General features: G+C 39.2%; 1 protein-coding gene across 8 annotated transcripts in view; it reads right to left on the reverse strand.

The window, feature by feature from the left end:
• LOC137278560 (kinesin-like protein KIF13A) overlaps positions 1 to 14438 on the reverse strand; it is a 209445-nt gene that overhangs the window by 43662 nt on the left and 151345 nt on the right. For all 8 annotated transcript variants that reach the window (XM_067811008.1, XM_067811007.1, XM_067811004.1 and 5 more), the window contains exon 14: positions 977 to 1113. In XM_067811008.1, coding sequence (XP_067667109.1) covers positions 977 to 1113 — 137 coding nt within the window. The remainder of the gene's footprint in view (positions 1 to 976; positions 1114 to 14438) is intronic.

Raw genomic sequence — 14438 nt, forward strand, 5'->3', positions numbered from 1 at the left:
GCAATCTCCCTCAATAATTAACCCTGATTGAGATGGAAGAGAGTCTGATTGGCCAACTGGAGAATTGCTCATTGTCAGAACAGCATGGAAGGACCTACTGTGCTTATCTTGACCACTTTCAGACAGAGTGCTATGTGAGATGGCTCAGACGGCACATTCCAATAACACTTGCTGCATGATGATCAAACACAACCTGGAAGAAGTTCAACTGGATGGTAGAATTAATTTTAAATAAAAAGGATTTCAGTTTTTGTGCAAAAGACTTTGCAGAGGACCTGTTGAGAACTTGGATGAAATGCTGACTCAAGATTTCGCAGTGTGGTGTTCTAACGTGATCGACGGATGGGTTTTGTTAAGCCCTACATTGACATTACTTAACATTTCGATCCTTCGCATTGATAACAAGCCATGCCCTATGCTAAAATATCACATGTCTATAAATACCAGAATCTTCCATGTCACGGGGTAGCACCTTGTCATTTCTACCTGTGGGACCTAATACCACTACTGTGACAGGAGCCTCAGTCCACATGGCTACACAAAGTGTGTTCATTCCTGCCAGCCAATCCATCCTATTGTGCCAGAATCTCCAAGTCTTTGCAGTGTGCATTGAACTCAACTCTCAGACACTACGGCATATTTTTCTCACACTTTACCCTTTGTCTCAGAATACATCAAGATAGATCAATCTCAGTCTGAGGGAAAATCATGCCATTGTGGTCCATAAACCCCTGTCAGAGTTACAGATTCTCTTGAGGCCACACATTAACAAACACAGAAAATGTAAGCAAATAAAAGGGAGACAACCCTTTCCATATTCATACTCAGTGGTATGAGCATAACCAGTTGTGTGATTCCGATTGTATAATGACCATGTGAACTGAATCACTATCCAACAGTTTTAATACAAGGTGGTCACAACAACCTGAATGTATGCTGCAAAAGTGGAGGCGCCACAACAACTTCCTTGACTCACCTGGCTCCCTCTAGTGGTGTGATGTAGACTTCTGGACCATCGACATCCACAAGACAGTGTTCTGGCATAATGCCCAGCCCGCGCAGCTGGATGTCCTGTTGGGTGGGCGCATCCGGCCGCCCAACCATCGTGTGCTCCTGAAACCAAAACATCAATTGTCATCCAGCTATTAGAGAAGAACAAGAAAATAACTATGATTTCTATCCTAAGAATAACCAATAACTGAGACACAGTAATCAGGGCCCCGAGTCAAGCGCCCTCTACCGGATTCATGTATGAAGTCTACCAGCTGAAGCTGTCAACAACACCAGCAAGGACAGGGGCACACTAGCAATGGTGACATAACATTACATCCACTCTTTACAGTTCGTTAACATTACCTAGATCTAACAGAAGGTCAAGTAGGTAAGTAGTGCACATTTGTTGCATTACTGCACACTGCAGTGTGTGATTATGAATGTTGGTCTTCGTCTGACTCTGAAGACTCTCATCCCGCTCAGTGACTGCTCCAATGTAAAACCATGATAAAGCATTAGACTCCTGTTACCTAGCAAGTCTTATAATGTTGTTCACCATGGATCCCTGTGCCCGGTTCACCTACTATTCTCTACCAGGTCTGCTTAGCCAATAGGAAATTGGCGTTTCAGACTGGCGGAAATTCATCATGACCAAATAATCTACAGCTAACTGGGAAATAGACTCTGCATGCAAAAGACACACAAAAATAGACCCTTGATGATGAGAAGTCTGTCCTTGGAATGTCTGGCAATAAACCTTTATCTTAAGACACTTCCATCAACAAATGAGTTCTTTGCAAATTTGTACTCACACAAAAACATCCCAAATTCTTTAGAAAAACAACTCTGCTTAAGCAGGCATGGCCAAAATATTACCCAAATTGCACTAACATTTAAAAGATAACCAAAATATGTAGTTCACAGTTTTGTAATAACAGCCACAACTTCAAAATGGTCAACGGGCACTACTTGTACAGCAAATGATGTCACTCACCAACTTTCAAGCCTATCAAACTATTTTGTCAGTTGGTTTAAACATTTTGAGCCAAAACTTAAATATGTCTAATAAATTCCAACTTTCATATTTATACAGTTAGTAATAAGTGAAAATAAGGAATTTTATCACAGCATTAGACCAAAAACATTAATTTTATGTGTGTTTCTGAATAACCACCTTTGAACACATTCAGTGTTTTTTTCCCATCTGTGGCAACAACATATTGTGTGTGCTTTTTGTTCATTTCAAGTTCATCAGTTCATGAGTTTGTTGCTAACAACCTCCTCTCCCCCCGAGGTGCACATGCACTTTCTGTTAGTAATAAGTTGTAAAAACTTGATTCTGACGAATTGCAGGTACTGGTATACAGTAAGATGGAGTTTTCAGCAACACATTGATCTGTAAGTGAACAGTATGACAACAGCACTTCCCTGAATGGCCATATAACCATGTTGGGAATCAAACCCAGGAAATAGCCTGACAGGCTGTCAGGAGCACACCATGATTGAACCTCCACTTCTACCACAAGTGGTCTTTATTTTCTCACATATTTGTCAGCTCTTCTATTTTAGCGTCTCTGTTACCTGTCAACTGTCATCCAATTGTTTGGCAAGATGTATTTTCAGACAAACCTGTACAGAATGCGCAAAAAATACACACAAACAAAAAAAAGTCATTCTGCAACCTGACAACATCTAACCTTTAGCATTACAAGATGCCGTACAAGTATAAGCAGTTATTCTAGGCAGCAGTGACAAAATATGATGCCATGAGGTTCCAAAATGGAAATAATCCCCAGCTTAAACACTACTAACAGCAAAGTAAACATGAAATAGACTTTACTAAGGTTTCTGTCCCTGCAGATCTCATTATGGCCCAAGTGATTACTTGAGGATAATGTTGGAACAAATTTGCTCATTTTCTCATCATTTCTTGTACATGACACAGGGATATTAGCCCACCTGATAGGGTTCCCTAACTACCTCACACTGATAGACAAAGATAATCCTGGGGAAGATTACAGCACCCAAACTGTAATAAAGGCTATGTTCATTTGAAACACCCATAAATAGGCACGTAAATTCAAGAATTGTTGCCAACAAATGAACTTTACGAGATTCAAGCTTAACCAAGGAGCATGATGATAGGTTTTCTGTATAACAGCCAGGTTCAACACACAAACAGGTCGATAATGTGGTCGGAAGATCTGTGACAGAATCTGTCCTAGCCTAGGGCTTGACAACTGATTACAATATATGCACAGTCATCATTGCTCCAAGGCCAGATCATGTTATACATTAATGTAGGTTTCATGATAAATAATAAGTAAGTGTATAGTGTCATACACAGCAAACTCTTCTCCAGCAATACTTCTTCCATGTCTTGAGGTTTCTTCTATTGATATTTGAACTGTGTCTGATGTTGAAATGAATGCAAACAGAATACATCCAGCCTGTAAAGAGTGGAACTAGTATTTTAAGGCTGCCTTCCAACGAGGTCTCTTTGTCCAAGCAGATTCTGCTGCCACCATTTATGGTAAGATCTGACATGACGTTTATTATTCTGCTTGATATGTCCATTAGAAGCCTGAGAAGCCAAAGATTCAACATTGTGCTCAGCATGTGCAGTCAATCAGTGACAAAGTGACACTGTCATGCTGACACTCAATCCCACCATTTGTCAGCAGACATGATATTTGTTTAACAAAATCAGTTTGGAATAGACTGAGTGAAACATAAATGTGATCGGCAATCATTCTGTGTCTTATTACCTCATGACAGAACGCATAAAACTTAACTAACTTTTACCCAACCATTTTACCAATATAAAAATCTTTGAATGCACAGTATTATAGTGTTTTCAAAGTTGCCATAATCATGCAGACCAGTCTCTGACATGAAGCAGGAAAGGCATCTGATCCTTGTCACAGCCATCATCATTCAATAAGTTACGGAAGTCTGTATATGTATGCTTATATTTGTAGATTATAGAACAGTGCCACTGTCTCTTAATGAAATGCTATGCAATAAAATATCTTATCTTATCTTATCTTCAAATACCAATGGATGATAACCTCAGGGTCAAGCATATCCCTAAAATTTGAAGTCCACATACTGAAAGAAGGAGCTCTTCAAAACAGACTTCAGACAGCAAGATTGTGTAGACAGTCAGTCAGCAGTGGGCACTGCTGTTTGTGCTGCCCCTATGCATTTATGTCTCTAGACATACATAAAATGCAGTTGTGAGTTAACAAGTAGCAACAAAGTTGAAATCAGATAATAACTCCAGGGAATGCTGCTGTATCATCACACAGGGAGGAATACTAACATGACCGCAGGCTGCCACACTGTCGATGTTGCCCCAAATCATTCATCTGTATGCTATTGTATGATCGTTTGCACGAGCTTGTTGATCATAATTACAGAAGAGTGCATGGATAAATTCACAGAACATGGGCAGCAAGTCCACAACCAGTGGTTAATACAACCAGAGAAACAAGTCAACTCCCAACAACTACCTCAGTTGTAGGCTTCAAACAGTTTCACTTCCCTTTGAATTAAGCTGCCAAAGTTTTAGAATCACAAAGGTGCACACTGAATCATGAAAAGAAACAGATACTGTTGTCCATTAGCAAACATGACAGGATCTTTACAGGGTGACAAGCCCATGCTCTTTATGCCATATCTACATCAAAACGAAAGTGACTTGTCATTTCAGCTTAAAAGAAAACTGGCAATTTTTCAATATGAAACTGTCAAAATATTTTGGATTTCAAAATACCATCCTCCTTAGATGTAGTAATCATATTTCATCTATGACAAAAACATGCACTAAAAACGTTACCGTTTCCTTGCACATTCCCAAAACTAGAGAATGCTTATTGAGAATGTCAGAATTATCAATTAACGTACATGGCCTTAGCTTCAAGATATAAATTCTAACTTTATCCTGTTCACATCCACATGACATTTCTTCCATCCAAAATACCAGAACATCTTTCTAACAGTGATTATTTTGTCACACGAAAAGGCCATGTACAGAACTGGTGTGAAGAGATTCAAATATCAAAATAATGCTTCTTGGCAATTCAACAGAACTGCAATTTGTGCTATTGAATGACAGTAATTGAGAATTTGAAGACTATTGTTTGTTAGGAAGGGTATGCTTCTTGAACAATTGAAATTACCAATCTCCAAGGATAGGCCATCTTCCACTTTGGGCAATCAAAAATTCCTACAAGAATTTCCATTTAAAACTCTATTGCCAAGAAAACATTTGAGAATAATCAAATTTGCGGAAAATAATTGGTAGATCCAAGATAGTGATATAAATTAAGATGAATGTTAAAGAAAAAAATCATTGTCATCATTTTTCTACCTAGAATTTATGTGTTCAGGTCTACCAGTGAAATTTGGGATGGAAATTTAACCAAGAACTTTTACTAGTCAGTAAAGCGAGAAGACCCCTAAAAGGACGCAAATTCTGCTCGACCTTACATTATCTGTTGCGTGAACAAAAGTGGTACAAGTCAGATCTAATTTCCATCCAGACAATATGTACCATGTTCAACATGTTACTGTTTAGTTAGTCTACAGGATCTGTGGCATAGATGACATTTTACAGGGAATAACTGTCAGACACTCACAACAAGTAGGTTCCTCCATTCACGATTATTTCATTCCAAACAAGTGGCTAAAACAACATTTCATAATATTCACTAGACATTAAGACCAATTCCATACTTTGCCCTAATGAAGGTTTATGGGCATTTTTCTTGTTGACAAGCATACCTGTTGCTGATGGTAACAGTACATATTACAAAATCAAATTAAGAGAAAACAAACAACACATTTACACAAGAACACCTGCTTGTTGTATTTGTGGAAAGATGTAAGACAAGTAATGTCCTACTGGAGCCATCAGGGCAGCAGCTTCACACGCAGCCTCTATTCATCTCAATGTCTGGACTCCCTACATACTGCCCTATAGCTAATACCCCCGGGACATCCGTAATTGACTTCTCAATATCACCAGGTTTTGGGTCTTCAGCTTATTTCTAGCTCTGGCCTGGATTAACAGCACTTAGACAAACATATTTTGAAGCTTTGTAAAAATCTCAAAGTCCCAGAATATATATAATAGAGAAGAAAACCTGTTTTTGATATAGTCATGAGGAACTGTTTATGTTGAATTATTTCTCATGCCTGAAGGTATCCTTATAATTGCACATAAGTAGCAGGAAGCACTTTCATGATTCTTCCCAAAGTGTTCAGGCAGTGAATCTGAGTGTTCACTGTGTGAGTTTCCTTTACATCATCTGCTAGACACAAGATTCCATATGAACAATATCCACTTTAACATGAGTGAGGGAGTTTAGTTTTACTCGGCTGTGAGCAATATTACAGCGATATCATGGCAGGGGACACCAGTATTACATATTGTACCCATGTGGGAAATTGAACCTGAGTCTTTCGCATGATGAGTGAATCCTTTAACAACCCCACTGACCCCATTCTAGCATGAAAGAAACAATTCTGTCCAAATCATAATCACTGATTGTGGTCACTGAATTTCATGCAGTTATAAATTCATTGTGTGTTGTTCCTTGTATGGTGAACAGGGTGTATGACTGAAGGCTCTGCAACAGGGTCAAAGCTCAGATATCACAACTGGCAAGAAACTATCCAAAAACAACAAATATATCCCAATGTAGCAGTACAACACTTCCAGCACCTGGTACAACAAACATCAATCAGTTTCCATATCTTCTGTAAGATACTTCTGATAGTTGAGAACTTGTAGACCACAATTAACTGTTTTACACAGCCAAAAGTCAACACTAAACAGTCTCTGAGAGCTATGAACATAAACATCACAATTAATAACACCATGTAACTCACCTCTAAACTGAGATCCATGAACACAACATTCCCCCTTCAACAATGACCAACTCACAGGCAACCACCAAATGAGGAAGATCTACAACTTGAAGCCTGCAGAAATCATCACCTGCTTCAGAGGGAAGCATCAAGTAAAGCACATAAAAACCTTGAAGTTGTCTGCCTTGTTTGTGGCAGTGGACAATCAGACTCTTCCCTCCAGATCTCACAGGGAGGTTAATACACTTCCCCACTCAAAAGTTTATCCTCTACTTGAAGCTATTTGTGTGATATTTTATATTTAAGATTGAGCAAAATAAAGTTTCATGTCAGAAGACAACATCTTACTTTGTTGGATTTTGCACAATCATGAAGCAAAAGACTTGGGAATTAGTCCGTTTGTTTTGGTTGGTGGAAAGTGGGGTAGCTCCAACAAACTTTCTTCGTATCTATCAAAAGCTTTAGCACAATGCTTGAGCAGCCTTCACAGTTCACCATCTGCATACAGTTAAATCTAATTTGTTGATATGTTTTTCATGGGAGCATTTATGTCTTTTTCTCTCATCCCACAGTGCATGCTGATGATGTGCAGGCCTGTACAGGGGTTTGCTTCTTGCATCTGACGTGAGAATTTATCCCATGCAGTACGCAGATACACCAGAGAATCCACCCACTGAGCTTAGAAAGTGATTTACCTGAAAACTGATTTCCTGCAGTGCTATCAAACTAGCTAAACACCTGTCAGTGATTCATCTGAACATCTCTATCACCTTGTCAGCTGATGATGGGCCCCATGGTAGCAGAGAGGTGAAAGGTTTCACGCATTATGTCCATAGAACTGTTACACACATGGGTATGTGAAGAGTGGAAATGTTATAATCTAGCAGTCACTATCACAGTCTCATAATATTGCAAAAAAGCTCAGTTAAAATTCACCTAGATGCTTCAGTAATGAAATAAAAGTAAATGATGTATTGAGAAGAACGAAAACATAAATTGACCAGGTTTGTTGTTCAACCCATCATCAGCAATACCTGACCCATATGATGTGCTTTGTAAAAACTTAAGTCTAGGCCACTCAGTAATTAAGCATATATTCGCATTAGTCTATGCAACTGGGATATGATAGTATCTGTTAAAACATATAAGATATGCAATTTAACATTTGATAACCTATGAATGAGAGTGAACTGGCCTTGCTTTTGCCGATACAAATTCCACTTTTGAGGGTGAAAGAGAGCTGAAAATCATTTGAATGGATCCTTGAAATTAGCAATGACTCTTGGGGTTTATGAAAAGTGGATCCTTGAAATTAGCAATGACTCTTGGGGTTTATGAAAAGTGGATCCTTGAAATTAGCAATGACTCTTGGGGGGTTATGAAAAGTGGATCCTTGAAATTGGCAATGACTCTTGTGGTTTATGAAAAGTGCACCTGGCAAAATAGTCATGGAAGTAATATGAACGGATCTCAGAAAACTAGTTTTCACATTAGGTGCTTTTTTCAAAATTGAAAGGCTATTAGAGCTAACATTTGTGAGTGAGCTCTCCCTTATTTGAAACACCTAAAGACAAGGGAGGCTCAAGACAACATAACTGCTCTTTGCCCCATCTCCCAATGAAAAACTATTTGCAAAATTCCCATGACAACACCACTTTCCATTCTCATCCCCTCAAGTAGGTTTCTAGGGCAACAAATAAATTCAGCCAATTGGAAAATTGCATGGATTGACTCTCAGAGTTATGAAATTGGTAAGTATAATGAAATATAAACATTCCAAAATATGGTTGAGGTCAGTCACACTGAGAATATGAAGTAATGATAATGACCTACACCAAAATCTTGTGACCAGAAAAAAGAAACTTCTCTAGATTTAGTACACGACCTCGGAACAATTCTTTCACTGACTCATCGCATAAATATTGTATAACATACATTGTTGATTTCTCACTTCTCCATGAAACACTATTCCTGACAATTTACACATTCAGATACATAACAGACTACAAACATAACCTGAACCCCCCCACACACTCTTCCCCCCAGAAGAAAGTGTCAGAAGCATTTCCACTCATACAGTCTGTAGTAGGTAATCCATCTGGACATCACCAATATCTAAAAACATGTTAAAACTCAATAACAGCATCATTTCAGGAATTGGCATTACTGTGATAGATCAAGCTGGCCTGTTGGTTGAAGGCTGGCAGACAGAGAGGGTTTAGCTGACACCTAGAATCAGTCTGGATGACAGACTTACTCACACAACATAATAACACCAGTGACAAGCCCTCCCAGCAGCCACAGTCAACATCTTTATTGATTGAAAGAAATTCACCAAGTTTTAAACCTTAGCAGTTAAATCACCATGCATGAGGAACTTGGGGAACGAACTGCCAATTGAAAGACTTAAATTTATTCAGAGATATTCTAAAATCTGAATACTGATGGTTGGAGATTTGTTGTGAGGTACAAGATCCAAGTGTAAAACATTTAATGAAGCAAAAGCTTGATAAAGAGATGTCAAGTTTGAAAATGTTCTTTTGCCTTGAAATGTGAAATGAAATCTGCCTGATCATAGCTGTGCTAAGAGTGCTCTGTCCAGGAGGGAGGTGACGTGTCTCAAACGTACAATAAAACCTCATTAAACCTTAACATACACATCAGCTGGCATATCCCTACTCCAAGATGCTCCTTTAAACCACAGTAATTCCACTTAACCTCAAATAAGCTATGGCTTTCCATTTCATATTGGGGAATTAACCACAAAAAGCAGAAAAGACAGAAATTGAAATGCGTCTCAGATAGAATTGGTAAATACAAAATCAGACTTGGATGAGTTGTAGATATGTTGAGAGCGCAGGTGAGATATCTTATAGACTGATGGCTTGGAGCACAAAACTTAAAATGTAAAATAATTGAAGAAAATACTCGCTGATGGTATCAAACATAGATGTGCCAAATCCAAGCAACTGATGGTGGAAAGGAAAAAAACGGTTACAAATCCTTGAAGTTGAAAGTTTGAAGCATAGGAAGTTACATAAACCCTGAAAGTTGAGGGCTGGAAGGTACCTAACCTTATAGAAATTGAGGTCAAGGAGGAAATACAAAGTGTCAAATCTCAGCAAGTGGCTGCAAGAAATATACAAAGGGACAAATCCTTAAACACAACAAATCATTAAGTGGAAAAAAACAACAGAAGAACTACATGCTGAGCATATTTGCAGAACTTGTTAAATATGCAAGCAAATGGGTGCTACATTTATTGGTCATAGAAATAAGGCATCCAAATGACTGAATCACAAACTGCATTATATCTGTGACCTGTCACGAGTTGAGTTTGAAACAGGGGCCCTTCGCTCTATTAATGAAAACATTTTTTCCTGGCACAAAAACTACACAGTACTTGAAACTTACCATAACATGGATAACTGCATAGAAAATTCAGCATGAAATTAGGCAAGTCTACACTATGTGAGTACGGTTTCACAAACTGATCAGAACAATTCCAGCAGTATAAATGGATAGGACACAATGAATGAGTACTTTACAAGGATGGGTATGGGTGGACACCCAGAATCCTCAGGCCACCTAGAGTATTAGAAAGCAAGGGTGATCTGGTGCTGAAGGCGAGTGACTTGATTGAGTCCACAGTAAGCACTACAAGAAGTGAGTGAATTCAGTGTGCTCTGAATAGTACTTGAGTCACATATAAGCAACCACACAGAACAGACACCACAAACTGTAGGGACCAGAACTAAACCTACTCTAATGGTATATCCAGATATAGAGGACAACATTGTACACAAAGTATTTAAACAGTGTGTCAAGAAAGAAGTGGTGATCTGATGCTACTTGAATGACCCCAGTCTCAGGAGTGAAGGTGATAGGTAGCTGACATCACAGCCACATCTCAGGAGATCGTGTAATTTGTCCTGAAGCAGATTCCTTCTGACATGGTGAATTCAGTGTGCTCTGAATAGTACTTGAGTCACATATAAGCAACCACACAGAACAGACACCACAAACTGTAGGGACCAGAACTAAACCTACTCTAATGGTATATCCAGATATAGAGGACAACATTGTACACAAAGTATTTAAACAGTGAGTCAAGAAAGAAGTGGTGATCTGATGCTACTTGAATGACCCCAGTCTCAGGAGTGAAGGTGATAGGTAGCTGACATCACAGCCACATCTCAGGAGATCGGGTAATTTGTCCTGAAGCAGATTCCTTCTGACATGGTGACTCTCCAGACACAAGATTTGATGGTTGCAAGCAGTACTGATAGCAATATCAGCAGATATAGGAGATGGTGAGTGCAAACTGGAGATGTCAATACTCAGACAGGCCTTTACACTCTTAGAATATAGAATGTCTATGTACAGGAATCAAGGCCAGAGGTGGTCATTAAGTCAAACCCCAGACACATTGCTTTCACAGTGATTCAAACATACATTTTTCAATTACTTACATGAGCAAAAGATGAAGAAATGATTCGATATCAATAACATACATATGTATAAGGATACATGGGCAGCATAAATCCACGATATATGTATACAACATCTTCTGCAAAAACAAATGGCTTCAGCAATGTATTCCACAGTCAGACATGGACATGGTTTCTCTTGCAAAACTCTTCCCAGATATAAATCTTAGAAGCAAAATTCAGAAAAAATTCAAATTGATGACAACATATGCGATGAACATTTAACCTGACACATTCACTGCCCCTCATTCATACTGATGATATGTTCCAGAGCCAACACTGGTCCAGTGCATGATTAGATTCATCTTTCTGACACAAATGTTCCCAGAAAAAGAAGATGGTTATTTTCCATTTTATAACAACCAGTCACAGCCACTGTATCTTGGCCCTGGTAATCACAGCACGATCATTGTGGGGATCATACTGTCAGGCATTGTGGGGATCATACTGTCAGGCATGGCTTGTTAGGTGTCGGTCAACTGTCATAGCTGAAGAAAATTATAACCTCAGAAAAGTAGGGGTACACTGGAAATAAAATTATCCCACAAAGAAAATACAAAAAGAAAAAAAAAAAACAATAAAAAAATAAAAAGAAAGAAAGTAGTCTTGCTCAGTCATTCTAGATTCACTGCCATTTTAGTCCTGTTTTGTGACTCCTTTTTTCATCTATTCCCTTGTGTCTGGGATACAGATGACATGCATGGAAGGATTCAGCTGGGTTTTGTTTATTTAATGGATAACACAGTTCTATTTCATCAATACAACGTGGATTGATATTGTCTATTTTCTGGCCTTCTGGGACAAGCTGGAACTGGCGCTGTTAAGGGTGAGAAGTACCATGACCTCAACTAGCCGGTCATGGGCACATAATCAAGGAAAGCCTAGAAGGGTTTGTTAGGGGTCACAAGTGTCATGGGTGAGCTTAGACAGTGCTGGAAGCAAGTGTAAAGGTGGCCAGCCAACATCCTTCATAGGTATGTCAGTTGTCAATCATTACTACAGCACCTTTCCACTTTAACATTCTAAGTCCCTCTCTCATTTCTAATTAGTTACTCACATGAGTGAGAGAGTTTAGTTTGACACTGCACAGCAATATTCCAGCTATATGGCAGCAGTCTGTAAATAATCAAGTCAGGACCAGACAATCCAGTGAGGAACAGCATGAGCATTGATCTGCACAACTGGGAACCAATGACGCATGTCAACCAAGTCAGTGAGACCACCTGAGGCCTGTTAGTTGCCTCTTACGACAAGCATAGTCACATTCTGTGGCAAGCTTGGCTGCTGAAGACCCACTCTACCCCGATCTTCACTGGTCCCACACCTGACTAAGTCACTATTATTCCAGTTCAGGTATTAAATGACATATCTGTCCCATTCAGAAATTTCAGCACATCTTTTATGTCAAATTTTGTAAAGAAGGCAATCAGTGATTACAACACAAATTTAGAAACAGTATTTTTCTCCATAAACAAGGCAGTGAAAGTGATTGAGAGAGTGGACAAAATGTTGGCACATTCCCTGTAATCAGTTAATGACTTCTCACAGGAACACAAAGACAAATGATGTGTCCGATCCAAGTGGCACCTCTACTGTTTAGTCCAACTTCCATTTTGAGCCAGACCTATTGATCCACAAGTGTGGACAGAGGATGGTACTAATCTTGCTATCATTTCCTAATGACTGCTTTTGGGGGCTTGGCTAAAGAAGCCACACATGCTAATTTCCCTATCTTTGCGTTGCTGAGGCCATATGACCCTGTTTGAATAGCCATCAGCAGCTGCTGGTGCACCACCTACTCATACACCTATATCTCTGCTGCCTCGATGTCAGCATGTAGATTCACACTGCCATCACTCAATCTAGACATGTTATCTTCCAGTAAATCATCTCATTTTGCAAAGTTTGATGATACTCTGACTGTGATTTACTGCAAAAATATTCTGCTGCACTTGTGCCATGATTGCAAAATGATTTCATATTCAAACCTTGATGTGCCTTCTTCCACTATCTTAGGTAGTTATAGGGTTCATTTGCTCATGTGCAGTGATTATCGGTAAGCATTTTGTGTAAAAGATGACAGAAATATATCACTTTTTTAGTCTTAATATGCTAAGTGTATTCAAAGCTGGAAGTGGAAGACTTACTAGGGCACAAATGTGTACAATTGCACAAATGAAACAAATCAGATAAATTCACATTCATTCACCCTAAAGCCAATCTTCCTCCAATCAATCGGTTTCATCTAACGGATAACTGGGCATATTTATACCTCATACCACACCAGTCCCATGCCACTAGGGCACTGTAAAGTCCTCCGTCTCTAGCAATGTTTTCCAGAGCCACTCACGCTGACTTTAATGATCCATATTTCAGAAGATGCTGGTTATAAAGGTTTTGATCAAGGTCCTCATTTCCAGCAAATTGCTCCATCGGTTTTGTCACAGCCAGCCAGAGACTTCAAGCCTCCTTGTTGTACTTGGTTAGGTAATCAACATGTTTGTTGAAACTGCCTCTGCTGACATGATCAAAGGTTTGTAGGATGGCATGGAGGTGTCCAATACCATCACGCCTCGCTGACTTGCTTCTTGCTATTCCAGAAGCACATTCGGACCAGGCCTTGGGTGTGTTTCTACAGCAATTCACTGACCACCCTATAGTGGATACCATCCAGGAAACTGTGATCCATTACACAACCACACCAGCCTCACAATTCTTCGGCAAAACATATGCTGAATAAAGGAGAATTTCGGTAAGCATGGAAAAGAGAATCTTTTCAAACATTTGATTGGCATCAGGACCGATGTTATCGTGTTCAGCATGGAATAAATCCATAATATCTGCATATGTAACAGTGCTGGACTTTCTTCCTTTTATTTCACAAGGCGCATCCATTACCAACACATAAGCAAGTGGTCCTCTTGGGTACAACTCAGTTTCAGAATCTAAGAAGAAGGTACATCAATATCTTTGATACAGTATAATCTTCCACTTATAACTGTAATGTATTGGTCTTATTACCATTCAGGGCAGGCTGGTGCTGAGACTAGACAGGAGCATCACAACATGTGATCCATA

This window comes from Haliotis asinina, chromosome 3, assembly GCF_037392515.1.
Source record: "Haliotis asinina isolate JCU_RB_2024 chromosome 3, JCU_Hal_asi_v2, whole genome shotgun sequence".
Lineage (NCBI taxonomy): Eukaryota > Metazoa > Mollusca > Gastropoda > Lepetellida > Haliotidae > Haliotis > Haliotis asinina.